At 39.8% G+C, this 27,397-nt stretch overlaps 2 protein-coding genes across 2 annotated transcripts; both read right to left on the bottom strand.

Moving 5' to 3' along the window:
* Positions 1 to 2,829: 2,829 nt before the first annotated feature.
* LOC133996896 (major histocompatibility complex class I-related gene protein-like) lies at positions 2,830 to 7,654 on the bottom strand. The gene is made up of 7 exons (XM_062436412.1): positions 7,606 to 7,654; positions 5,444 to 5,710; positions 5,080 to 5,358; positions 4,126 to 4,455; positions 3,377 to 3,481; positions 3,118 to 3,135; positions 2,830 to 2,891 (listed from the first exon to the last, which is right to left on the bottom strand). Exons 1-7 carry the CDS (start codon positions 7,652 to 7,654, stop codon positions 2,830 to 2,832), a joined length of 1,110 nt encoding a protein of 369 aa, XP_062292396.1.
* Positions 7,655 to 20,626: 12,972 nt separating this feature from the next.
* LOC133996895 (major histocompatibility complex class I-related gene protein-like) lies at positions 20,627 to 24,862 on the bottom strand. The gene is made up of 7 exons (XM_062436411.1): positions 24,769 to 24,862; positions 23,114 to 23,380; positions 22,750 to 23,028; positions 21,610 to 21,912; positions 20,998 to 21,096; positions 20,784 to 20,801; positions 20,627 to 20,679 (listed from the first exon to the last, which is right to left on the bottom strand). Exons 1-7 carry the CDS (start codon positions 24,818 to 24,820, stop codon positions 20,627 to 20,629), a joined length of 1,071 nt encoding a protein of 356 aa, XP_062292395.1. The 5' UTR covers positions 24,821 to 24,862.
* Positions 24,863 to 27,397: the final 2,535 nt, after the last annotated feature.

The following is a 27,397-nucleotide window of genomic DNA, read 5'->3' as shown; positions in this document are numbered from 1 at the left end:
ACACATTGTGTTACTGACAAAGTGTCTCTGCTATAGACTGTATGTAAGAAATGGACGTAACATCCGTGACGTCACCCATTGGTTTGTGGACTGCTGCTCGGAAGCCAATAGTATTGGATCTGAGCAGCGCCATCTAGAAAATTTCCGGTGCATGCCGGGAAAAATAAAAACACGGATTCTACTTATATGGGCTTCAGGAGGAGCAGGAGGCGCCCTCTTGAACCTGTGAACCAATCAACCTGTCAATCACGACGTAGCCACGCCCAAATGCATACCCTGCTTTATCGTCAAATATAAAATCAGGGAGGCCAAAATTTCACAAATGAATATGAAATCATACTGCATTTAAGAAGGCTTTAAACTAACGATTGAGACCATAAACAGATTTTGAAAACGTTTACTGAGGTTAGAAATCAAGTGAGAAGTTGGTGAATTCTATATTGACTTGTATAGAGACGGAAGTCCTTTTGACACCAAAACAGTCGCCCCCTGGTGGCCTTTTGATAGAATGCAGTTTAAGTTACTTTCGCGTTGGCATCATTTCAGAGGATCGGAACTCCCTGCCTGGTCTCTGCAGACATCAGGACCCGAGGTCAAAGGTTATTCAATGTCTCATTTATTCATTTATTACATGTGTAGTAATAATCACACTGGACAGTATTAAAGGAACTCTGGTTTATTTTCACAATGAAATTTCACGCTGAGGTCAAAAGAAACAGGAATGATTAAAGTATTAAAACATTACTCAACAAGATAAAAGCACTGACACAAAGTTAATTAATGAAATGGTGTTAATAGCTTTCAAGCAGGATAGACTTCTATTATTTTATTGAAGTGAGACATTTTGACACTAATTCTCTTTAAAGGACTGTGACCAAAGGTTGTACTTTTGTGTAATAGGCTAATAAAGAATTTTCAAATAAGACAACATACTTTAAAGATGTAATTATACAAAAACAAATGCTCTTATGGATGAATACTGTAGTGTATAAACGTTTGTTCCCCAAATATAACATGTCAGTTGATCAAAAATATAATAACAAGGAGCTACAACTGAGGCAGAAGCAAGTGATGAGTGTAGTTTTAATGTTTTGTTCAGTCGTCTGTTTCTGTTTTCTCTTTCAAGAATATATCAATGTCTCAAAAGGATTTGGAAACACTTGTCCATGCATTTCTTCAGTAAACTCAACTGCTGTAACAGCTGCAGCTGCTCGAGTCCTCACCAAGACCAAGAAGGTGGATCATATCACTCCAGTTCTCTCTTCTCTTTACACTGAAAGATGAAATCAGTACAGTCAATTGAAAAACAGTTTAGAGTCACACACACATCACCAGACTGACCGATTTTCACTCCCCAAGGCAAACACTAATATTGTTAAATGTACAGTAGTATATGAAACAATGAAAACATGTAGGTCTTTACCAGTGTTACTGACTAATTAACACAAAAATCAATAGTTAAGAAGCATGTAAGGAAACACCAATGAACATCATATTTGCAGGATTTTTTGCATTGTCTTATTCATATAGACAGGTTACAAATTAGAGGAAAACCCAACATTAAGTGTCTTACTAAGGTGTTGGGCCAGCACCTGCTGCTAGAACAGCTTTAATGCTCCTTAGTATTGATTCTATAAGTCTCTGAACTCTACTGGAGGGATGAACACCATTCTTCCAAAAGATATTGCCTCATTTAGTGTTTTGATGATGGTGTCACATGTTTAACAGAAGACAATCTGCATTTAACAGCAGTCGCGGCACAGGAATGAAGCAGGAATGAAGCAGGAATGCAGGTAAACATAGTCAATGATGAGAAAAGATGAAACAACAGGTTCAGTTATTTCAATCTCAGTCTTCAATTAAATAAGATTTGTGAAATGTTTCCCTTTGTTTTAAACCAGAAGCAGAAATTCTGTTAAAAATACTTTTTGAGGTCACAGTCATTTATTTAAGTTCATCTTCCTCTTCTCACCTTCACTGGTTTCCTGTCAAGATGACAGGTGTTCATATAATGAAGTCTGTTTCATGTCATTCAGTATGAGATATTTCTGGGTTAATTAATTTTGGTTATTGGTTGAATTTGTTTGTCAGACATCAGAGGTATAATAAAATAACTAACTAATCCATTTTTCTGTAGTTATACTGGATCTCACACTGAGAAATACTTCATAACACTGACTTCTTAAATCTAAAACATTTGGTACCTGGTGGACTTCATCATCAAGCAAGTTAGGCAACTGTCTGGGGCCCCCAACTAAAAGGGCCCCAAACAGCTTTAGATTCATTATGATGTTTTGATATGAAAACTATTGACTCATTTTACTATTCTAACTTGTTGAACCCCGAAAAATATCCTGACACATAAAATGTTGCTGGTTATGTTACACATTCAGATTTTACTCACAAAATACAACTATTAAAATATGATGCATTATTATAGATTAAACTAACGAGAATTATATACAACTGTTCAAATTAGGGTTAGGGTTAGTTTAAGTACACTGTAGTAATAATACTTCTCTCTCTTTCACTCTTTACTTTTACAATTTGAATTCAGGATTTAAATCTTTTACAGTACCTTCCTGTGTAGTATGAAGGAATATACTCTTAATAGTTATTAGTTTTATTTCAGATAAAAGTTTTGAGTATTTCTTCCACTGCCAATACCATCATGACTTTGAGAAAAGATCAAAACAAATAAATTCAGCGTTTGTCTGAGGCCTCAAATCACTGATTTCACCCCTGATCACAAGTTCATGTCCAAACTGTGTTTTCACCTTTAAAATGTTTAGTTCATTAAACTAAAATGACACAATGACATACTCACGGTCATAATCCAGTATTTTGAACTTCAACTGATGATGACAATGATGACGATGAAGCATCTGTAGCTGCAAAAAGAAAAGCATTTTGATTTGATATGAAGAGTTTCATCATGAGAGACAAAACTGAACATGAGTGACGAATTACTAACACCTGACTTTCTGTCAAGTTGTTCATATTTACATTTTAATATCTTTCATTATTTTAAAATATATTCATATAATGTCAAATAACATCCATATATTACAATAAAAAGCAGATAAAACTCAAACATTTAATATTTAAAATACTTACTGTTAGCAGGTTGAACCCCTGAAATACAGAAAAAACATCACAAAGTTATTTATTGAGAATTTATGAAAGAACACAAAGAGAGAACTATCTGTGTCATTATTACAATATGTCAACTAATCTTTAATCAAATATTTACACTTTATGGAATTTTTATCACCAGAAGTAAAATATATGATGTTATAAAAACATTAACACCAAAACAATAACACACACATGTATATTAAATACATCTGTGAAGTAAACATCATTTCTCTCTCACCATCCTTTCCCTTCTTGTTCTTCTTCCAGAGGAAGAATCCAACGATACCGACTACCAGGAGCAGCAGTACAACAACACCTCCGATAACAGCACCAAGAGGGAAACCTGAAGAACCAAAACAGAACATTTAACTTAGTTTATCTCACTCTTTCATCACTTAATGGATTTGATAAATTAACATAACTTTAGTCATTTAAGTTTCCAAAAGGAAGTCACAAGAAGAAGACAAACATGTTGATGCTGAGTGTGTTTTAGTGAACAATCAGTGTTGGGAGTTAAAACCACAAAGTTTTACAGTAATCTCATTAGTTTGAACAGAAACACAGATGTGGAAAACATTACTGTTTGATTTTTAGTATTTATATTACAATACTGACCTGATGAAAACTGTGTTACAGGGTTTAACATAATTATGCTTTGACAGGCTAAATTTAAACTTGTGTAAATATCTAATAAATAACGGTGCCTTCAACTGCTGTAAGAGCACTTGTGTGAAGAGAAAACAGAAATAAAGAAGTAGATGTTAGAGGAGGCTTGATGCTCTGACATGTGGAAATATCCTTCATTTGAAAAAATAAAACAGATTAAAAACTCCTCATGAATTCTTCTGACGTCCAAACAGCCAAATAAAATTTAGATGACTAAGAAAACAGAAACAAACAACTAAAGAAAACACTGAAGGAGACAAACAACCCGATCAATCACAAGACAATTCAAATCATATGAAACTAATTAAATGTTTTTCTCACCTCCATCTCTTCCATCACCAGTCTTGCCCCAGTTTGTCTGAATCGCTGTTTTGTCCAGTTTGGTGATGATGTCATCCTTCACACCAGAGAGATGAAACACACATTCGTACCTCCTCCAGTCTTCAGGTGTGACTGATGAAAGGTTCAGGTCAACATTCATCTGGAAGGATCCATCATGGTTGGGGAGGATCTCTCCAAGTTCCACGTCCTGATGAAGCTCCTCTCCATCTTTCCTCCAGAATATCATGGCTCTGTCAGGGTAGAAACCTGTAGCAAAGCAGCTGACTGGAGAGGAGGGAGTCTTCTGGAGGAGAGACACTGAGGGAAGCTCTGGAGAGTAAAGACAAAGACAGTTTATAGTTTCTTTATTATTATTTACAGTATATTATTATTGTTGTTGGTTGGTGTAATTTATTTAAATGCATTAGTAACACTATGACATGCAAATAAACCTCATTGAAGAGTGGTTTAGAAACAGAGGGAGGGACAGAGGAGAAGAAAAAGACAGTTGAGGAGAGGTGAGGTGTTGAGGAAGGAGAGACAATCTATTAGTGTTCATATAATGAAGTTTGTTTTATTTCATTCAATATGAGATATTTCTGGGTAAATTAATTTTGGTAATTGGTTGAATTTGTTTTTCAGACATAATACAAACACAACATGTCAACATAGTTGTGTAGCTATACTGGATCTCAGCTTTAGATTAATTATGATGTGAGATTGTGAGAAAGACAGACAATGGAGGAAAAGAGTGTGAAAGAGTGACAGAACGTGGTAAAGGAGGTGGGAGACAGAGAGGTGAGAGAAAATGAAAGAGAAATGTTTGTAAACTGAGACTCAGCAGGTCTCTGTGTGTTGGTTCATATTTATTGTAATGTTACTGTAAGTTAGAAACAGAGGAGGCCTATTAACATTGTTGTGTTCATGAAACTACATCAGGTCATGTGATTCTACCTGTTCTCATCAGAGAGCTCCTCCCATAGTTCACAAGCTTCTTCAGCCAGTCAGGGCAATCCTGGGAGAGGAGGTACTTATAATGTGCCATAAGTGCTTTGTCATTGTTCCAACTGTTTTTGGTGATAACAGCCTGTTGTTTTGGAGCGATCCATGTATTTGTCTTCACATCCCACGATAGGAAGTCTTCTCCATCGTAACCAACCTGTCTGAATCCACTAACCTCTCCAGTCTCATCGTCCCATTCACAGCCACCCACCCACTGAAAAATATGGACACCTGAGAGAGAGACAGAGACACAGACTGCAGTAAACCAGAATGAGATCTCAGCATTTTATCAGGAAACAGTGAAACATGAACAAACCTCCAGTTTGGTTGAAGCGATGCTTTAAAGTTTCAATGTAGCCTTTGAAGATCTGCTGGAGACCCAAACATCTGGCAGTGTATCTCTCCCAGTGCTGTGGATTATCTTCTGTGACTCTGTTTGCCCAGTCCTGTTTGGGTACTAGTCTCGTGGTGTTGCTGTCATAGTGCTGTATCTGAACATCATCAACCATCCCAACAATCACAAACTCTGGAAAGTTTGGGACTTGAGAGGACGCAGTGACGATATTCTTCAGAGAATGAGTCACTGTAAAAAAAAGTTCATGTCATCATTTCAGTTTTTCTGAATTACAGTTTTATAAAAATTTTTTATATCAAATAAAATTATTTTCTGTGCACAGAATCAAACTAAGCTGCATAACATCCTCCTGATAATCTCTGAACAACACATTTATTCTGAAATAAATATTAAAAGATCATCAGATGATCACAGGTCTGACTTTCATTGATAGATGTATTCTTGTTTTCTTTTTCTCCTGCTGGATTTATTTTCAGTGTGAATTAAACTCCAGTTTAGTTTCCAGTTAGTGGAGACGTTTATTCTTCAGGATGCATCATTAGTAGCGTCTGCTGCTCATTATTGTTTTAGTTTGAACTGTGAAACCACAAACCTGTGACTAACTATACATCAGTCCATCATTTCACTGTTAGTTTGTGATTATTATTTTGCAGCAGCTTTTTCAAAATTGTGATTTTTTATTTGCTCTTTTTACAGTGAAATTGCAGTAATTGGGAAAAATTGCAAGAAAGGGAAATATGATGACACAAAATATGACAGTTGTTTATAATCTTTTAATAATCTTGTTGATTTTGGTCATTTCATGCAGAAAAGTTTAATTTTGCAAAACTGCAAACTCTTGACATTGTGTTCATTATTACGCTAACACATTTCCCTGTAGGGAAAATATAATATATATATATATAAATCATAATTTATTTTCTTCAGTTAATTAAAACATGTTGTATTGGATTATATTACATCTATTATGGTTTTTAGCTGTTACTGTAAACTGTGAATGACGACAATTTATGTTTCTTCTCCTGACATTTTCAGCACTTCTGATACAGTTGAAGTGAGTTGCTTTTTTCTGAGCTGCTTCTTTTTTTTGCTTTTGTCATTTTTCATGATCAATAATAATTAAATCCATTTTTCTGATGTTGGACAATTGTTGTATTTTTTTTTCTTTTATTTCTTTAGTTATACACATTTTAAAAACTGTACAAATTAAACAAGTAACTAAACTGATCATTTGCAATGTAAAAATCTGCAATAAAGTAATTAAAGAAAAACAATTAAGTCAGACCCTGTCTCACTATCTCATTTATCTTGATTTATGTTAACTGAAGAATGTTTAAGTTTCATTTCCAAAATCAGGATGTCAGTAGTTTAGTTTAAAATCATTAGTGAATGATATTAAATATTGTGCCATCAGAGCAGGAAGTTGTTTGTCTTCAGCATCAATATCTATTAAAACAGCGCCATCTGCTGACTCATGTTGGTTACTAATAAAAAAGCCTGAATTTCATCAGTAGTCTGTAGATGTAGGCTAGACATTTCTAATATACGTAATGACTATCACTAAATTAACGGTTAAACACTAACTGGGGATGTTAAGAAAAGAAGGTAGCTACAACTGCGTTAAAGTGTACTTCAAAAGGGGGTTTGTTGTATTTTAGTTACATTTTCACTGTTTTCTTTATTTATCTGAGTGTGTGTGTTGGACTATGCGCTGCCATATTGTCCAGAACGCGCTCGGACCTGGTCAATCTAAAAGATCTTGATAAAATATTATAAAATTATTATACAATCAAATAATGGTATTGATTTTTTTTTAAACAGTGAAAGAAAAAAAAACAAAAACGTTTTAATAGCCCCCTTTCAGAAATATAGCAGGACATTTGGCCAAAAAACCGATGACCCCAAAAAATAAACAATCAACGCGTTGCACATGTGCATACTAATCAAGTATTTATACTTGATTTAAAGTGAACTTTAACATAATGAGTTTGTGACTTTTTAAACATTTCTACAATCTGAAAGGAAGTCAGGGAATTTGACATCTTAAGTTCGTATCATCATGTGTAAACATATAAAGCCTTTTATTAAACCATTAACCGACCCAAATAAATATATTAACTCACCTGCTGCTGCGCTGTGTAGACCCAGGAGGACCAGAAAAACGATCTTCATTCTGAACTACAGAATCTACAACTTTACTGTCAACGGAGATGTTTTTTATCCAGAGACACACGGACTGCTCCTCTTGAGAGTCACACTGTATAACTGAGGGTTGGACAGTTAAATGTGCTCACTTGAGCCAATGAGAATTAAGTATGAGACCAACTTCACTTAAACGTCTGGGTTAAACTGATCTAAACAGGTTATGAACCAAAGTGAAAGTAATATTTGCTTTTAACCCATGTTATAGAGTTAAGATGCATGTGAGGCTTTATTTGGGTTTCTTGGCTTTGTCAGTACATGGAGGAGGTCACTGTCAGCTACAGATCAGCACTCTGGAGCTTGTGGGGCTGCAGTAATGTGTTATTCTTCTTCCTTTGTTATTTGTGGATGTTCTGGGGTTGAAAACTCCAGGCCACTGTTAGCTGACTGATGGATTTGTTCATTGATTTTCCAGAAAAACAAGATTTAAACAAACCATGAATAAAACAAACTGCGGCTTGTGAGTAAATTATAAGGTCATCATGTGTGAGTGTTTGTCCTGTACTGAATGTGAATTTGAATAATTCAACAGCAACATCTCTTCCTAGTAACAGCGTGTCTGTGACTGTGGATAAAGAGACCTCACTGTCCTGTCAGCAGTTTTCTCAGATACTGTTTCTTCAGCAGAAAGTATTTCCAAAGAAATCTCTTTCCACTGAGATCTTCTTTAATACTGAAAGTACCACATATAAAATTACAATAACCTACATTATACTGGGGTGAAGGCAGAAATCTCACAAACAAATATATCAAAACCTGAGTGGATAAAACCAAAACTGTCTGCATGTCTAGACAACGTGATCATAAGGAACTATGCCTTGTCATTTTGATGAGCTGTCTCTTTAAGGCTGTGCTAATCAGATATCCTGTTAGAAAACACTGAGCTCTTAATAAAAGCAACTGTTCAACACTTTACTCCATCCTGTAATGATTAAATCCACAACAGTGAGGCAGTACGTCACTGAAAATTAACATTCAGATTATTTCTCTAAACAAAAGTATCAATAAAATGTGAATATATTCCACACAAAAACAAAGTTCTGCACTCGAAGCACAAAGTAATATTAGAAAAAGCTCAAATGGGCAATTTTAGAATGCTACTATATACAGTATATATTATGGTATTATTTGACTATTGTATCACAAAATCTTCATCTGCAATCAGTGACTGTAGCTGTCAAATAAATGAAGTGGAGTCCACATCGACCTGAACCCAGATGTGTGCAGTGTGAAGAACTGACCTGAGATCTGCCAAGTCTTATAATAGATAAAATGCAAACTACACACAAAATTTTACAACAAAAGAAAAACCTTATTTTTATCTAAGCCCATACACCTGTAACAATACAAAACAAAACAGGTTGGAGCCATGTTGATTTAGTTTGTGATAAAGTAATCATACACTATGTGGTTTTACAGAAGGAGACAGACATTTGGAATTTGGGGACTTTATTGAAAATCAAACACAAAACTCAAAAGGACTCAAAGGGGTTTAAATTAATGTATGTAACTCAACACATGAAGTGGTTGAATGTCTATAATGTTCAAAGAACTGAAAACACTTTTATATGATTACATAAAACTGCTGCTGATAATCATTTATCAAACCATTGTGGTTTCTGTGTCAGGGCTTTTTCTTCAACACAGTAGATTCATTTCTGTTTTATTGCTCTAGATAGCTGTCAAGACCAATGATTACGTCTTTAGCTGGGACTTTTGAAATCCCTTCACTTTTGCCAATGTGCCAGTTTGATTCATTCCAAGAAATCACGACTGATTGTAAAAACTAGAACAATGCGCAAACACACTTGGGCCTTGGCAACACCCCCAACGCACATAGATAAATTGAAGCATAGAAATGTATGTGACTACATATAAGGTAAAGAGTAAAAAAGAAACCAGAAGGAGAACCTGCCATACAAAGGTTTAGGGATTGTTGACAGAAGATATCTACATTTTTATATAGAATTTATATAATACATGCAATTATATGTCTCCCAAGGGAACATAACAGCAGTGCAGGAAATGCAGACTAAATCCATGTGAGGTGTATCAAATGGAACTGCATGTGTGACTTGGTGTGGAGCTGTCCATGCTCTTCTGAAGTTTTGGTTCCTCTTTCTGGTTTTGTCTGGTGTTTTCCACTGCTGAGCTGCCATTCATTGTTGACCTCAAAAGTCAGACTGTTGTCTGAAATTAGATATACATAACCAGGAGCCACATGTTGGTAACGGGCAAATGTCTGAAAGGGTTAATTGGAAAGTATGAGTACCTGTAGCTGCAGGGGTCTCCAATGATTTCTTCAGTCTCAATTGCTGCTCACTGTCCTCACAGCGCTCAGCTGAAAAATAAATATTTTAAATGCGTTTTTTATGCAGTTGACTAAATTATAAACCATGAGTGTAGTTGAGTCAGTTAGTTGTTTAAAATTAGATCTACATAAGAAAGGCCATGTTAAGCCATGTGTGAATAAGATTGTGTATGTAAATTATCATCGTTAATATTGTTACTGTGTGATAATTCTGCTGGGGCAATCAGAAAGTATGAGTACCTGTAACCAGAGCTGGGGACTCGGACTCGCGACTCGGACTCGAGTTGCACTTAAGTCTCACTAAACTGTGACTTCAGACTCGACTTGGACTCGACCTCAAAAGACTTCAGACTTGACTTCGACTCGAGGCTCGAGACTCGCGAACAACCTTTATTTCATGTTATTATTATTATTCTCATTATTTATCTGTCATTCATCTTTTTGTATGATCTCTGGCTCTGAGCTAGATGTAAACACCAACGTCATGCCACGCGCATGCGCCATGTGTGAAGCGCGCATCTTCAGTATCAGACATTGACAATGGCGAGTGCGATAAGTTCAGCAGGAGTGCCTCAGATCATTACGTTTGGATACAATGCCTTCACACTCCCGTTTTTCCCTGGTTCTCCCATATTTCGAAACCATCTCCCGCCGCCCTCCCGTCATTTCTCCCGTAATTGACAAGCCCCAAATTTGTTTGTTAATAATAATAAGAAGCGCACAATAGCAAAGGTTTTATTTTGAAAGCTCAGACAGGAAACCACTGCAACTCTTATTATGCTTAGTGCCACTAACTTAGTGGCTCCGCTACTAATTATTTAAAAACACAACGTTGCGTTAACTATGGTCATTTTATAAAAAAATCAATAGTAGGTATATATATATATATATATATATATATATATATATATATATATAAAAATATATATATATATATATATATATAAAAATATTTTTTTGTTGAAGAAAATACAGTTATGGAATTGAAATAATTCTTAGTGTATGTTTCTTCACATCACATTGCAGTAGATTCTCTATAGTGAACCTACCATTGATACATTTTCATACTGTCCTATATCAAGGGTTAGGTCAAGGTAATAGCCGAAGGTAAATTTGGTAACAGTTTCAGGAGAGGACATCTCAACATACAAACAGATACTTACATACAAACTTCAGTGACAGCACACCACAAAAACAGACATGGGCAGGTGCTCGCAAGGCTAACTGATCAGGATGAAAGATTGTACAGCTCTAAGGTCAGAATTTGAATTTGAATTAGTGTTGGCGAGAGACTTGAGACTTGACTCGGACTCTTGACCAGAGACTTGAGACTTGACTTGGACTTGACCCTCAAAGACTTGAGACTTGACTTGGACTCTAGCTCAAAGACTTGAGACTTGACTTGGACTTGTAAAAAATGACTTGTGAACAGCTCTGCCTGTAACCTGAGGTGGCTCCATTGACTTCTTCAGTCTCTTTCGCTGGCGACCATTCTCACGGCGCTCAGCTACAGAGTAAATATTTCAAATGCATTTTTTTATGCAGTTGCGTAAATGATAATCTACGAGTCTAGTTAAATCAGATAGTTGTTTGAAATTAGATCCACTTAACAAAGGACATGTTAGGCCATGTGTGAATGAGATGGTGTATGTAAAGCAGAAAGTATGAGTACCTGTAATCTGAGGTGGCTCCAATGTCTTCTTCAGTCTCTTTCGCTGGCGATCGTTCTCACTGAGCTCAGCTGAAAAGTAAATATTTCAAATGCGTTTTTTATGTTGTAGAGTAAATTATAATCCATGAGTGTAGTTGCGTCAGATAGTTGTTTGAAATTAGATCCACATAACCAATGACATGTGTGAATGAGATGGTGTATGTAAATGAGAATTGTTATTGAGTTGCTGTGGGATGAATTATTTAGATAGGTAGGTATTTTATTAGCAAGGTAATGCTAGCAGGTAGGTAAGAAAGTGAAGCAGCAATATGTTTATGTCGATTTGTACATTAATTGAAATATATGCATATACAGGCATAAAAGGGTTAATCAGAAGGTATGAGCACCTGTAGCCTCAGGCGGCTCCGATGACCTCTGCTGTCTCATTCTGTGGCAATTGTCCTCACAGCGCAAGAAAAGTCAAGACAGTTTTTTCAAATGAGATAATGCAAGATGACACACCACTGGTTAACAAAGTCGATATATATTGATAATGAGATTACTGAAAAAAGTGTATATAGGCTATGACACACAGACTGAATGTAATATAGTGGACCCAATGCATGAAAAGGTTAGGCTTTACATGCATAATCACATTGTGAAGTATGATCTAGTTGCTAATGAAAACAGTCATATGTTAAAAACAAACATCTAAGTAATAATTTCTAAATCTTGGTAAGGATGGGTAATGATAGAGGAAAATGTGAATACTCATTACCTCAGAAAAATTGAATATTTTTTATTAAGTATTGTCTGAAAAAATATATTTTCCCTTTAACCAAAATCTGTGACCGTCAGAAATGGTGACCTGTGTTGCTGGCTCTCTGCTGAAGAAGTCCCTTAACCTCGGTGGTAACTTCACGTCCCACCCTAACCTAATGGACAGTTGAAAAGGAAATGTGTTGATTGTCGATTTACTTTATAGATATAGTGATTGTTTACTTTGCAGCTTGGCTGTTTAGTGGTAACCAACATGAATGCAGCCTCGTAAAAAATGAAAATCAACAATAATTTTACTTCCAGCATTATCGAACCATAAAACATTTTTTTTCAGGTGTCATCCTCTCACATTTATCTGCACAAAGGCATTTTGGTGTAAAACAGGCAACTGCTGTCTGTATGTGTGAGTGAGTGTGTGTGTGTATTCGTGGTAACCACTATCTCGTTATAACGTGATACTGATGCTGCACCGCCTTGAAGTCTTTTTTTGCTGACAGCTGGATCAGTTTCTGTCTTTGAAACTTAGCTTGTAAATATGAATGTCAGAAAAGCTACTACGAGGTAAAAGTGAAGAGGTAAGTTTGTAGCTTTCTTCAAAAAAATATTTAGCGAGCCATAGAAAGAAATTAGACCTTGTGTGGTTTTTAAAAATAGTAGAAACAGTGATACCATTTGACTATGAATATACCGTATATCATGTATTTAACTGCAGGCGGCAGCTCCCTCCAGTGGAAGAAAGTAAAACTGCATCGGTTCACTCACACATCATGATCCAGTAAATATGTAATACGAATACCATTAATAAAACTAATAATGTTATTGTAAGTATTAATAATAATAATAATAATAATACTAACAACAACAATAATAATAATAATAATAGTATTTAAAATAGATTCAAATATATAAATCCTTTCATTTTTAACCCAAAATGTGTCTTTCAACCCAGGAAAGTGTTTTAGTGATTTATATCTGAAAAGTTTAAATTATGTACTCTGTGGTCAACACGTTTTTTTCATGGTTTGAGACTCTTAGGAAAAAGGGAAATCTTAATGCTTCAGCATACAGTCACATTTTAGACAATACTGTTCTTTATGGCCACAGTTTGAGTTCTTCCAGTTTCCAGATGACAATGACACCATGTAAAAAGCTCAGTCCATAAACCAACCGTTTTCTCAGTTTCTTGTGAACAAAAATGGAGACCAGATCAGTGGCCAACTTCTGTAATTATTTTGTGGGAGCAAATCCTTGCAGCCAGGTTCAAAAATCTTTTAGATAACCATCCCAGAAGAGGTGAGGCAGTTATAGCAGCAGTTTAGTGCCAAAGATTTTTTAATGACATGTTAAACAATCCTGTACGGGTGTAAAGTTCAGATGTTCAGATACTTTTGTTTTATAGTGTAAACAGACTTGCAGTACAGGCTAGTGCAAAAAATTAAATATTAATCAGAGTGTAGTGTAGTAATAATCAAACTGGGCAGTATTAAATCAACTCTGGTTTATTTTCACAATGAAATTTCATGGACATTTTCAGGTCAAAAGAAACAGGAATGATTAAAGTATTAAAACATTACTCAACAAGATAAAATCAAGAACACAAATGTAATTAATGAAATGGTGTTAATAGCTTTCAAGCAGGATAGACTTCTATAATTTGCTTTAAAGGACTGTGACTAAAGGTTGTATATTAGATAACAATTCTTCTATTAAATAGAGCGATAGAAAACATTTTCTGTCTTCTTAAAGTGCATCTGAGTTACAATAAGACATAATCAAACCTACTGTCATAATGTGAACAAACTTTTATTACAAAGATGTAATTATATTAAATATATTCTGATGAATAAATCTTGTAGTGCATAAGCGGTAATTTCCCAAATATAACATGTCAGTTGATCAAGAAATATAATAACAGACGAGCCACAACTGAGTCAACAGAAGACTTTTTCACTCCTCAAAGTAAACACTAATATTGTTAAATGTATAGTAGTATATGTAGCAATGAAAACATGTTACTGAAAAAAGCTCAAGGTTATTGGTTGACTTTGTTTTTCACACATCAGAGTTATAATAACACATGTCAACATTGTTCAGTAGTTAAACTGGATCTCACACTGAGAAATACTTCATTAGACTGACTTCTTAAATCTAAAACATTTGGTACTTGGTGGACTTTACCATCAGGCAAGTTAGGCAACTGTCTGGGGCCCCCAACTAAAAGGGCCCTAAACAGCTTTAGATTTATTATGATGTTTTAGATATGAAAAATATTGAATCATGTTACTATTCTAGCTCAGTGAACCCTGAAATAACAAACAAAAGACCCCAAAGCTTTAAAAACAGACAAACAAACATGTGACTGTAGACCTCTACTTCAGGGGAAATCATTGCACAACTGAATTTACCTAGAACATGAAATGCACGTATACTACAGTACTGTATACACTTTACTGTATAATATTATTCATTTACTATTAGTAGTTGATAGTTTTTCTTCAGATAAAAGTTTTGAGTATTTCTTCGACTGCCAATACCAACATGAGTTTAAGAAATGATACAAAATAAAGCAAGTCAGCATTTCTTTGAGGCTCCAAAATCACTGATTTCACCCCTGATCACAAGTTCATATTAAAATAAATTTTCACCTTTAAAATACAACAGTTTGGGAGAGTTTTATTATTATAAATGTTTAGTTTACTGAGCTTAGATGACTCAATGACGTACTCTTTGTCATCATGTAGTATTTTGAACTCCAACTGATGATGATGATGGTGATGATGATGAAGCATCTGAAGCTGAAAAAATAAATATTTAATGAGTGACGAATTACTAATATCTGACTTTCTGTCAAATTGTTCATATTTACATTTTAATATCTCATTATTGTCACAGCCCCAGCTGTGACCTGAGTTTCCTTGTCTGTCTTGTCCCCTCTCCTTTGTGTTTTGTCTCTGTGTGTGTGTGTGTGGCCTCCTGGTTCCTCCCCTGCCTGTGCTTCTCCACACCTGGCCTCAATCTCTTCATCATTGATCTCCACACCTGACCTCAATCACCTCAACAAGCTGCTGCAGTATTTAGGACAGGTTCTTCTTCCCATTCATCGCCAGATAGTTCCGCTATGCATGTGGTAACGCTGGGCCGTACTTCTTGTGGTTTTTTGCCTAGTGAAGAGTATTTGTTGTAACCCCTCTCTCCTGTCCCCTCCACAGTTTTGGCCTTCCCCACCTGCTGGTACCCTGCCTCTGTCCCCTGGATCCCTCTACTCGTGTACTGCCTTCCTCTCCTGGACATTCCCTCTCCAACCTTCCCTGGAACCCTACTTCAGACCTAGCCACTGCTCCCTCACTACCCCCACTCTGCCTACTATTAAAACCCTTTTTTGTTACCTACAGTTCGTTTCTCTTGTCTCTGGTCTGCTCTGGGGTCCTGTTGTTTCTGGACGTGACAGAACTATCAGGCCATATGGACCCCGCTTACCCGGAATCGGTACGCCAGGCGCTGGTGGCTCAGGGGGCGCTTATCCACCAGCACTCCCAGACGCTCCAGGACATTATGGGGGCTTTGAAGTCTCTGAGCTCCAGCGTCACGTCCCTCGGCCACCAGCTGGATCAGGTATCCGTTCATGTCTCCCAGGCCCCTGTTGTTTCTTCCCCGCCACCTCCTGCCGCAGTCCCAGTTGCCCCTCTCCAACCCAGGGAGCCCCATCTCCCGACACCTGAACGCTACTCTGGGGAGCTGGGATCCTGCAGCCGTTTTTTGCTCCAGTGCTCCCTGGTGTTCGAACTGCAGCCCCTCACGTATGCCTCCGACCGTGCCCAGGTGGCGTTTATCATCAGCCTCCTCACCGGTCGAGCCGCACAGTGGGCAGCTGCCATGTGGGAACACAACCCCCAGATCTGCTCCTCCCTCCCGACCTTCACTGCGGTGGAATTCCTCACGCTTGTTACTGAGAGCAGGTGGGATCAGCCGGCCCTGCAGGGGGTGTTTCTGCGGTCCCTTAACTAATCCCTTAAGGATGAGTTGGCGGTCCGGGACGAGACGACATCCCTCGCCGAACTCGTCTCCCTTGCCACCCGCTTGGATAATCGCATGCGGGAGAGGCGCTGTGAGCGAGGCAGCAGATCCCTCCCTCTCATTCCGGCGCCTGCTCTGACCGCTTGTCCCTCCAGCTACACCACCGTGGCCCCGTCCGGGGATTTTCATTCTCCCGTACAGGCTCCCGATGAGCCTATGCAGCTAGGACGCACCCGCCTGACACCTGCAGAACGTCTGAGGAGGATGAAGGAGAGGCTGTTGCTTTACTGCGGGCTGCCAGGCCATGTCCGCCTAGACTGCCCCAGTCTCCCAAAAGCCTAGGCCCGCCTGAGCTAGGGGTGACTCAGGTGGGCCATAACCAGTCCTCCAGCTCTCCGTCCCCCCCGAGAACGAAGTTGGAGGCAGTCCTCTTATGGAACCAGGTTTCTATTCCGGTGAGACCTTTGGTAGACTCCGGTGCAGATGAAAGCTTCATTGCATCTCATCTGGTGGACCAGAACGCCATCTCTGTCCTCCCGCTACCTGAACCCCGGAGAGTTAACGCATTGGATGGCAGGCAGTTAGCTCTCGTAACTCACCAAACAGTCCCTATCTCCCTTGTCACTTCTGGTAACCATCGGGAGCTAATTCAACTACTGGTCATCTATTCCCCTCACACTCCTCTCATTCTTGGACTCCTATGGCTCAAGCTCCACAACCCTCACATCGACTGGGTCAAAGGTACTATTACTAGCTGGAGTGTATCCTGCCATTCCCATTGGGAATGTCTGCTCTCTCTCCCCAAGGGGTTCCTGCGGTCTCTCCTCCTGCTCCTCCCGATCTCTCTGGGGTCCCAGAGGATTACCACGACCTAGCTGAGGTATTCAGTAAACAGCGGGCCATTTCCCTACCACCTTACCGTCCATATGACTGCGCCATAGACCTCCTGCCTGGGGCACCTATTCCGTCCAGCCGTCTCTACAACCTTTCCCGGCCGGAGAGAGAGGCCATGGAGAGATACATCCAGGAGTCGCTGGCTGCCGGACTCATCCGGCCCTCGTCCTCTCCGGTGGGTGCAGGTTTTTTTTTTTTGTCAATAAAAAGGACAAGACCTTGAGGCCCTGTATCGACTACAGAGGATTAAACACCATAACGGTAAAGAACAAATATCCCCTGCCATTGCTTGACTCAGCGTTTCACTCCCTGCACCAGGCTACGGTGTTCACTAAGCTTGACCTCCGGAATGCTTACCACCTGGTTCGCATCCGGGAGGGGGACGAATGGAAGACGGCATTCAACACTCCGTTGGGGCATTTTGAATACTTAGTGATGCCTTTTGGTTTGACTAACGCTCCAGCTGTGTTTCAGGCGCTGGTCAACGACGTGCTGCGGGACATGCTCAACAGGTTCATCTTTGTGTACCTGGATGATATCCTGGTTTTCTCCCGGGACCTGGAGGAGCACCGAAGCCACGTCAGGTTAGTTCTCCAGAGGCTCCTTGAGAACAGCCTTTTCGTGAAGGCTGAGAAGTGTGACTTCCACATCCAATCTGTGTGTTTTTTGGGTTTCATTATTGAGAGGGGACAGATCCGCTCTGATCCTGCTAAGGTCTAGGCAGTGGTGGAGTGGCCGGTCCCAGAAAACCGCAAGCAGCTCCAGCGGTTCCTGGGATTCGCAAACTTCTACAGACACTTCATTCGGGACTTCAGCAAGGTAGTAACCCCTCTCACCCAACTCACATCAATCTCCCGGCCATTTTCCTGGTCCCCGGAAGCCAATGAGGCTTTTTCCAAATTGAAGACCTTGTTTTCCTCTGCTCCTGTCCTCGTTCACACCCACCCCTCCAAACTGTTCGTGGTGGAGGTTGATGCCTCCGACACGGGGGTTGGCGCTGTCCTCTCACAGTTTTCTAATAATAAGTTGCATCCCTGTGTTTTTTTTTCTTACCGTCTGTCACCTGCAGAACGAAACTATGATGTTGGAAACCGTGAGCTGCTCGCAGTGGTGCTGGCCTTGGAGGAGTGGAGACATTGGCTGGAGGGGGCAGAAATCCCATTTACTGTCTGGACTGACCACAAGAACCTGGCTTACCTGCAAACTGCTAAGTGGCTCAATTCACGGCAGGCCAGGTGGGCCCTCTTTCTGGGGCGCTTTAATTTCACCTTGTCTTACAGACCCGGCTCCCGCAATATTAAGCCTGATGCTCTCTCCCGTCAAATGGAGCCCCAGCCGTCCAGCACCCTGCCGGAGACCATCCTGCCTCCCGCCTGCTTCGTCAGAGCTGCCCAGTGGGAGATTGAGCAGCTGGTTAAGGAGGCGATCCGGGATGATCCTGGCCCAGATAACGGACCCGCTAACCGTCTCTTTGTTCCAGAACCCCTGAGGTCGCAGGTGCTGCAGTGGGGGCATGCCTCCAGTCTGGCGTGTCACCCCGGAGCCGCTCGGACCCTGGAGCTCCTCCGCCAGCGTTTCTGGTGGCCCTCCATCTCTCGTGACACACGCCAGTTCGTGGCTGCCTGCGCCGTCTGTGCCCGCAGTAAGGCTTCACACCAACCACCTGCTGGGTTGCTCAACCCACTACCCGTTCCCCGATGACCATGGTCCCACATCGCAATGGATTTTGTTACAGGCCTCCCCCCTTCCGAAGGTAACACGGTTATTCTGACCATAGTAGACCGGTTCTCCAAGGCTGTGCATTTTGTTCCCCTGCCCAAACTCCCTTCAGCACTGGAGACCGCTGACCTGCTTGTCCTGCACGTCTTCCGCCTCCATGGTATCCCGGTGGACATCGTTTCCGATCCGGGTTCCCCAGTTCTCTTCCCACGTGTGGAGGGCGTCTTGTAGGGCACTGGGGGCGTCTGCTAGCCTCTCGTCCGGGTACCATCCTCAGTCCAACGGCCAGACGGAGCGGGCGAACCAAGACCTGGAGGCTGCTTTGCGTTGCGTGTGTGCCCGTCATCCTGCCTCCTGGAGTCTTCAGCTGCCCTGGGTTGAATATGCCCATAACTCCCTCTCCGCCCGTTCGGCAACTGGTATGTCTCCCTTTATGGTGATGCTGGGGTTCCAGCCGCCCCTGTTTCCTTCCCAGGAGGAGGTTGCCGTGCCCTCCGCGCAGGGCCATCTGCGACGGGTGCGCGAAGTGTGGAGGGAGGCCCGGGCCGCATTGCTGAGGTCCGCTGCCAGGAACCAACGGTTGGCTGATCGTCATCGGGTCCCAGCTCCGGTCTACGAACCGGGTCAGAGGGTGTGGCTGTCTACCAAGGACCTGCCCTTGCAGGTGGAGTCCCGGAAGCTGGCTCCACGGTTCATTGGTCCTTTCCCGGTGGAAAGAGTTATCAACCCCTCTGCTGTGCGTCTCAGGTTGCCTGACTCTCAAGATCCACCCTACTTTCCATGTCTCCCTGCTCAAGCCGGTCTCCTCCTGTCCCCTGAACCCTCCGGCCGACCCCCCACCACCCCCCCGGCTCGTGGATGGTCACCCTGCCTTCTCTGTCAGCCGGATTCTGGACGTCCGACGCCGTGGCCGGGGTTTCCAGTTCCTGGTTGACTGGGAGGGCTATGGGCCTGAGGAGCGGTCCTGGCTCTATCGCAGCTTGATCCTGGACCCCACCCTCATCGTGGACTTCTACCGGGATCACCCGGGCAAGCCGGGTGGGCCGCCCGGAGGCGGCCGTCGGAGGGGGGGTACTGTCACAGCCCCAGCTGTGACCTGAGTTTCCTTGTCTGTCTTGTCCCCTCTCCTTTGTGTTTTGTCTCTGTGTGTGTGTGTGTGGCCTCCTGGTTCCTCCCCTGCCTGTGCTTCTCCACACCTGGCCTCAATCTCTTCATCATTGATCTCCACACCTGACCTCAATCACCTCAACAAGCTGCTGCAGTATTTAGGACAGGTTCTTCTTCCCATTCATCGCCAGATAGTTCCGCTATGCATGTGGTAACGCTGGGCCGTACCTCTTGTGGTTTTTTGCCTAGTGAAGAGTATTTGTTGTAACCCCTCTCTCCTGTCCCCTCCACAGTTTTGGCCTTCCCCACCTGCTGGTACCCTGCCTCTGTCCCCTGGATCCCTCTACTCGTGTACTGCCTTCCTCTCCTGGACATTCCCTCTCCAACCTTCCCTGGAACCCTACCTCAGACCTAGCCACTGCTCCCTCACTACCCCCACTCTGCCTACTATTAAAACCCTTTTTTGTTACCTACAGTTCGTTTCTCTTGTCTCTGGTCTGCTCTGGGGTCCAGTTGTTTCTGGACGTGACAATTATCTTAAAATATTTGTACTTAATGTTGTCAAGTAACATCCAAATATAACAAAAAAGCAGATACAACTATCAAATATTTAAAATACTTACTGTTGGCAGGTTGAAACCCTGAAAGAACACAAAGAGAAAACATCACTATCTGTGTCATTATTACAATGTCAACTAATTTTTTTGTCAAATATTTACACTTTATGGACTTTTTATCACCAGAAGTAAAATATGTTATAAAAACATTAACACCAAATCAATAGCACAGACATATATTAAATATATCTGTGACGTAAAAACTTATTTTCTCTCTCACCATCCTTTCCCTTATTTTTCCAGAGGAAGAATCCAGTGATGCCGACTACCAGGAGCAGCAGTACAACAACAACTCCGATAACAGCACCAAGAGGGAAACCTGAAGAACCAAAACAGAACATTTAACTTAGTTTATCTCACTCTTTCATCACTTAATGGATCACCTTTTATTTATTAACACAATTTTACTCATTTAAGTTTCCAAAAGGAAGTCACAAGAAGAAAAACATGTTGATGCTGAGTGTGTTTTAGTGAACAATCAGTGTTGGGAGTTAAAACCACAAAGTTTTACAGTAATTTGCCTTAAACTGCTGTAAGAGTACTTGTGTGAGGGGAAAACAGAAATAAAGAAGTAGATGTTAGAGGAGGCTTGATGCTCTGACATGTGGAAATATCCTTCATTTGGAAAAATAAAACAGATTAAAAACTACTCATGAATTCTTCTGACGTCCAAAGAGACAAATAAAATCAAGATGACTAAGAAAACAGAGACAAACAAATAAAGAAAACACTGAAGGAGAAAAACAAACCGATCAATCACAGGACAATTCAAATCAGATGAAACTAAACTAAATGTGTTTCTCACCTCCATCTCTTCCATCACCTGTCTTGCCCCAGTTCGTCTGAATCGCTGTTTTATCCAGTTTGGTGATGATGTCGTCCTTCACAGCAGAGAGATGAAACACACATTCGTACCTCCTCCAGTCTTCAGGTGTGACTGGTGAAAGGTTCAGGTCAACATTCATCTGGAAGGATCCATCATGGTTGGGGAGGATCTCTCCAAGTTCCACGTTCTCATGAAGCTCCTCTCCATCTTTCCTCCAGAATATCTCGGCTCTGTCAGGGTAGAAACCTGTAGCGAAGCAGCTGACTGGAGAGGAGGGAGTCTTCTGGAGGAGAGACACTGAGGGAAGCTCTGGAGGGTAAAGACAAAGACAGTTTATAGTTTCTTTATTATTATTTACAGTATATTATTATTGTTGTTGTTTGGTGAAATTTATTTAAATGTATTAGTAACACTGACATGCAAATAAACCTCATTGAAGTGTGGTTTAGAAACAGAGGGAAGGACAGAGGAGAAGAAAAAGACAGTTGAAGAGAGGTGAGGTGTTGACATCTATAAATGCTCATATAATGGAGTTTGTTTTATTTCATTCAGTATGATATATTTCTGGGTAAATGAATTTTGGTTATTGGCTGAATTTGTTTGGCAGACGTCAAACTTATAATAAAAACACAACATGTCAACATTTTTCTGTAGTTATACTGGATCTCACACTGAAAAATGCTTCATAAGACTGACTTCTTAAATCTAAAACATTTGGTACCTGGTGGACTTTATCATCAGGCAAGTTAGGCAACTGTCTGGGGCCCCCAACTAAAAGGACCCCCAACTAAAAGGGCCCCAAACAGCTTTAGATTTATTATGATGTTTAGATATGAAAAATATTGAATCATGTTACTATTGTAACTCACTGAACCGACAGAATTGTGAGAAAGTCAGAAAATGGAGAAAAAGAGATGTGATAAATATGTGAAAGAATGACAGAGAGAAAAGGTGGTAAAGGAGGAGGGAGACAGAGAGATGAAGAGAGGTGAGAGAGAAAATGAAAGAGAAATGTGTGTAAACTGAGACTCAGCAGGTCTCTGTGTGTTGGTTCATATTTATTGTAATGTTACTGTAAATTAGAAACAGAGGAGCCATATTAACATTGTTGTGTTCATGAAAGTACATCAGGTCATGTGATTCTACCTGTTCTCATCAGAGAGCTCCTCCCGTAGTTCACAAACTTCTTCAGCCGGTCAGGGAACTCCTGGGTGATGTCGTTCTTATAATATGCCATAAGTGCTTTGTCATTGTTCCAATTGTTTTTGATGATAACAGCCTGTTGTTTTGGAGCGATCCATGTATTTGTCTTCACATCCCACGATAGGAAATCTTCTCCATCGTAACCAACCTGTCTGAATCCATTAACCTCTCCAGTCTCATCGTCCCATTCACAACCAACCATCCACTGGAAAATATGGACACCTGAGAGAGAGACAGTGACACAGAATGCAGTAAACCAGAGTGAGATCTCAGCATTTTATCAGTAAATAGTGAAACATGAACAAACCTCCAGTTTGGTTGAAGCGATGCTTTAAAGTTTTAATGTAGCCTTTAAAGAGATGCTGGGTATCCAAACATCTGGCAGTCTTCCTCTCCCAGAACTGTGGATCATCTTCTGTGACTCTGTTTGCCCAGTCCTGTTTGGGTTCTAGTCTCCTGGTGTTGCTGTCATAGTGATATATCTGAACATCATCAACCATCCCAACAATCACAAACTCTGGGGAGTTTGGGACTTGAGAGGACATAGTCAAGATATTCTTCAGAGAGTGAATCCCTGTAAGAAATAGTTCATGTCGTTATTACAGTTTTCTGAATTACAGTTTTATAAATAACTTTTTACATAAATTAATTAATTTTCTGTGCACATAATCAAAAGAAGTTACAGTACATCCTCCTAATAATCTCTGTTGTATCAACAATTAATAAATTCAATTGATGCAAAAATGTTGCTCCAGATATATATATTAATGATGATTCTGTCTGGAACAACACAATTTAACAACTATTCCATCACCAAATTACAGATTAAGACATGAAAATGGGCACTATGAAAATATTTCCTCTCTCTCTCTGGGAATACATGACCATTTGTTTAACTTGATGGTCAGAATTAACTCCAGTCCTGCCTTCTGTTCTGTAGCTATTCAAGTTCCAACACATGTTTGCAGCGCTCCAAGGCAGTGACAGAAAGGCACTTTTAATCTGCTGAAGGTTTATTGCATATTTTCTATTCAATGTGTCCATTCATTTTCACAAAATTAGCCAGAAGTCATCTACTACCCCAATATTATCAAACTGTCCTAGTTAACAACAAAATTAACTGTGTTCATGAAAGAAAAAAGTCTAATAAGAGTGAGATACAGAGATTTCATATCATACAGTTGTCTGGGTTTGCAAACGTGTGCTACCACTTCATTTGTAGCTTGAAAGGCTAAGGAGCAGAAGGAAGGACTGGAGATCATTCTAACCATCAAGTTAAACAAACTAATAAATAGAGAGAAAGAGAGAGTGTAGGAGGTTTGTTTGTGTGTGCTCAGGTCTTTAAGAAAATATTTAAAGGACACACTAGTAAGACTAAGTGCAATGAAAGCGTGACACTTCATATCCAATAAATGAAACTTAAATAAAGTGATATTAGTATATTATTACGTTATCAGCTCCAGTTATTACATTTGTAAATGCCAATAACATAATAACCAACCAATAACGTAATAACTCATTATGTTATTGGCAAAAAGTTATTACGTTATTGGTTCAGTACTTTTATTACGTGATTGGCTTATTACATTAACATCGGCCGTTATTACGTTATTTGCTGCTAAAAGTGTGTTTAGTTGTATTTTAGTTCTATGTTCACTGTTTTCTTTATTTATAGTGTGTTGGACTATTTTGATGCGTCATTTTGTCCAGAACGCGCTCGGACCGAGTCGATCTAAAAGTCCTGATACACTTAGATAAGATGAATGAACGCGTTACACAGACTGGATTTAAAGTGAACTTTAACATAATGAGCTTGTGACATTGTAAACATTTCTACAATCTGCAAGGAAGTCAGGGAACTAGGCATCAAATATTATGAAAGAAATCTTAAGTTCGTATCACCATGCGTAAACATAACGCCTTTTATTAAACCATTAACCGACTCAAAATATATTAACTCACCTGCTGCTGCGCTGTGTAGACCCAGGAGGACCAGAAAAACCAAGATCTTCATTCTGAACTGCAGAACCTTCAACTTTACTGTCAACGGAGATGTTTTTTATCCAGAGACACACGGACTGCTCCTCTTGAGAGTCACACTGCTTAACTGAGGGTTGGACAGGTAAATGCGCTCACCTGAGCCAATGAGAATTTAGTATGAGACCAACGTCCAACAATGTGGTTTTATTGGTGTTACAGCGACTAAATGTGGTGAATGTCTCCATCTAGAGGTACACAACTTCAGTTAATGTGCAGCAGTACAGTTTCTGTTATTCATTAAAAATAGATTTATTTAAAACATGTACAGTATGTTAAGATTTGATTTAGGTGCACACTTTAGTTTCAAAATAAAATAATTTAAACATCAGGACAGATCAGATCTTCATTACTTCAGAGTGAAAACAGCAACCAAAGAAATAAAACCCCAACATCTTCATCACTAACATCAGCTCAGCTCAGCTGTGTCCTACAAGCTAGAAGCTTCTGAACTAATGTGAAACTGTGTACGCTGAAAACTGCTCCACCAAAGAGAAACTGAACACCTCTGTTGATGTTTGGACACCTGATGCTGTTTTTCATTTTGGTGTTGGCAGATTTATCCTCTGTTTCTATCCTCACTTTTACTTTTTGAAGCATAAAACGTTATAGAATATACTTTTATTTAGAAAAACTCACATCTTCACCTTTGTTTCATGTTAACACAAACAAAGCAAGAGGCTAAATATTAGATCTGTTATATAATTAATGTAGTTGGCTTTTGATGAGTGTTTGTGACTCACTGCTGATCGATACCTGAGTTTATCTTTACAGAGATGTCAGATATGGGAACTAAGATTCACCCACTGAGGCTTGAACTCTCTTTAAAGCTCTTTCAGCTCAATGATGATGGATACTTAAGTTTAATGCTGAGTTTACCTTTACAGAGGAGTCAGCCGGCTCTGTTTAACAACAGGCTGCAGCTCCCTCCAGTGGAAGACCGTAAAACTGCACCAGTTCACGACAGTTTACTGCAGGAGACATACAGTATGATGATCCAGAAAATATTTACTACTACTACTACTACTACTAATAATAATAATAATAATAATAACAATAATAATAATAGTATTTAAAATAGATTCAAATATAGAAATCATTTCATTTTCAAACCAAAGTGTGTTTCTGTGTCCTTATTAAAAACCCAGGAAAGTGTTTTAGTGATGTACAGTGGAAGTCAAAAGTTTGGACACACTTTGCCATTCACATCAATAAGAAAGTCCGTTCAAACTTTTGACTGGTACTGTATATTTGAAAAGTTTAAATCATGTACACTGTGGTCAAACATATTGTTCTGCTCTCAGAATAATTTTCATGATTTAAGGTACTTGAAATGATTTAATGAATGTATTAGATTAAATTTATGGTAAGAAATTCTGCATAAGAAACACACACACACACACACACACACACACACACACACACACACACACACACACACAGAGAGACAGAGAGAGAGAAAGAGAGAGAGAGAGAGAGAGAGAGAGAGAGAGAGAGAGAGAGAGAGAGAGAGAGAGAGAGAGAGAGAGAGAGAGAGAGAGAGAGAGAGAGAGAGAGAGAGTTGTACAGCGGTCTGGAATTTTATTTTGAAGGCTACATAACTGTTACATGCGGTAACGTAGCAACCAGCAGTAAGAAAGACGGCCGGTCACTCAGTGAATCTTCTCTTCTCATGCTCACGAAAGCAATGGCTGTAAGTTTGATAATTTGATATTTGATACGAATGAAGATGAATAATGTAAAGTTTAGTATTGTAACGTGTGATGTTTATTGACTGGGAAGTCATACAAGAAGTCGTGCTAAAAGTAATTTGAGAGCTAATGTAAAGTGTACGTTGCTTAGCAACGATGTGTATCAGCCCACTGTTAATGTACACGGCTCATTTGTGCTGTGTAGTTCTTTAGCTGTTCTTTAAATAGCATTACTGTTGATTAGCGACACGCTGTAAAGGAAACTACGGTTTTGTATTGTCTTTTATTTGTAGTTTCAATCGTGGTATTTCACCATAAAAGAAGGAAACAAAGGGAGCAAGACGCTCTGATCCTGGCTAAAGTGTTGTACCTGAGTTTGGCTGACCGTTTAACTGTGATAACGTACACGAAGTACATAACGCGCAGGTATGCTGGTATTTTTTCATGGTTAGAGACTCTTAGGAAAAGGGAAATTTTAATGCTGCAGCATACAGTCACATTTTAGACAATACTGTTCTTTATGGCCACAGTTTGCAGATGAGTTCTTCCAGTTTCAAGATGACAATAACACCATGCACAGAAACAGTTCTCTCAGTTTCTTGTGAACAAAAATTATTCTCTATTGATTCTGTGGCACAGCAAATGTGAACAAATCCTTGCAGACAGGTTAAAAAATCTTTTAGAAAGCCCTCCCAGAAGAGGTGAGGCAGTTATAGCAGCATTTTAGTACCAACGATTTGTGAATGGACGTAACATCCGTGACGTCACCCATTGGTTTGTGGAGTGCTGCTCGGAAGCCAATAGTATCGGATCTGGGCAGCGCCATCTAGAACATTTCCGGTGCATGCCGGGAAAAATAAAAA

Source organism: Scomber scombrus, chromosome 16, assembly GCF_963691925.1.
Source record: "Scomber scombrus chromosome 16, fScoSco1.1, whole genome shotgun sequence".
In the NCBI taxonomy this organism is placed as follows: Eukaryota; Metazoa; Chordata; class Actinopteri; order Scombriformes; family Scombridae; genus Scomber; species Scomber scombrus.
Note: the sequence above shows the minus strand (reverse complement) of the source record. Positions and strands in the feature narration are given on the sequence as shown.

Bases quoted from the DNA above. Each gene is read 5' to 3' on its own strand.
- LOC133996896 (XM_062436412.1), bottom strand. From the start codon at position 7,654: ATGAAGATCGTTTTTCTGGTCCTCCTGGGTCTACACAGCGCAGCAGCA. The intron at 5,711-7,605 runs GTGAGTTAATAT...TTTTTTTTACAG, and splicing joins TCTACACAGCGCAGCAGCAG to TGACTCATTCTCTGAAGAAT. The intron at 5,359-5,443 runs GTTTGTTCATGT...TCTCTCTCTCAG, and splicing joins TCGCTTCAACCAAACTGGAG to GTGTCCATATTTTTCAGTGG.
- LOC133996895 (XM_062436411.1), bottom strand. From the start codon at position 24,820: ATGAAGATCTTGGTTTTTCTGGTCCTCCTGGGTCTACACAGCGCAGCA. The intron at 21,913-22,749 runs GTAGAATCACAT...TTTACCCTCCAG, and splicing joins GAGCTCTCTGATGAGAACAG to AGCTTCCCTCAGTGTCTCTC. The intron at 21,097-21,609 runs GCAAGACAGGTG...TTGGTTCTTCAG, and splicing joins AGCGATTCAGACGAACTGGG to GTTTCCCTCTTGGTGCTGTT.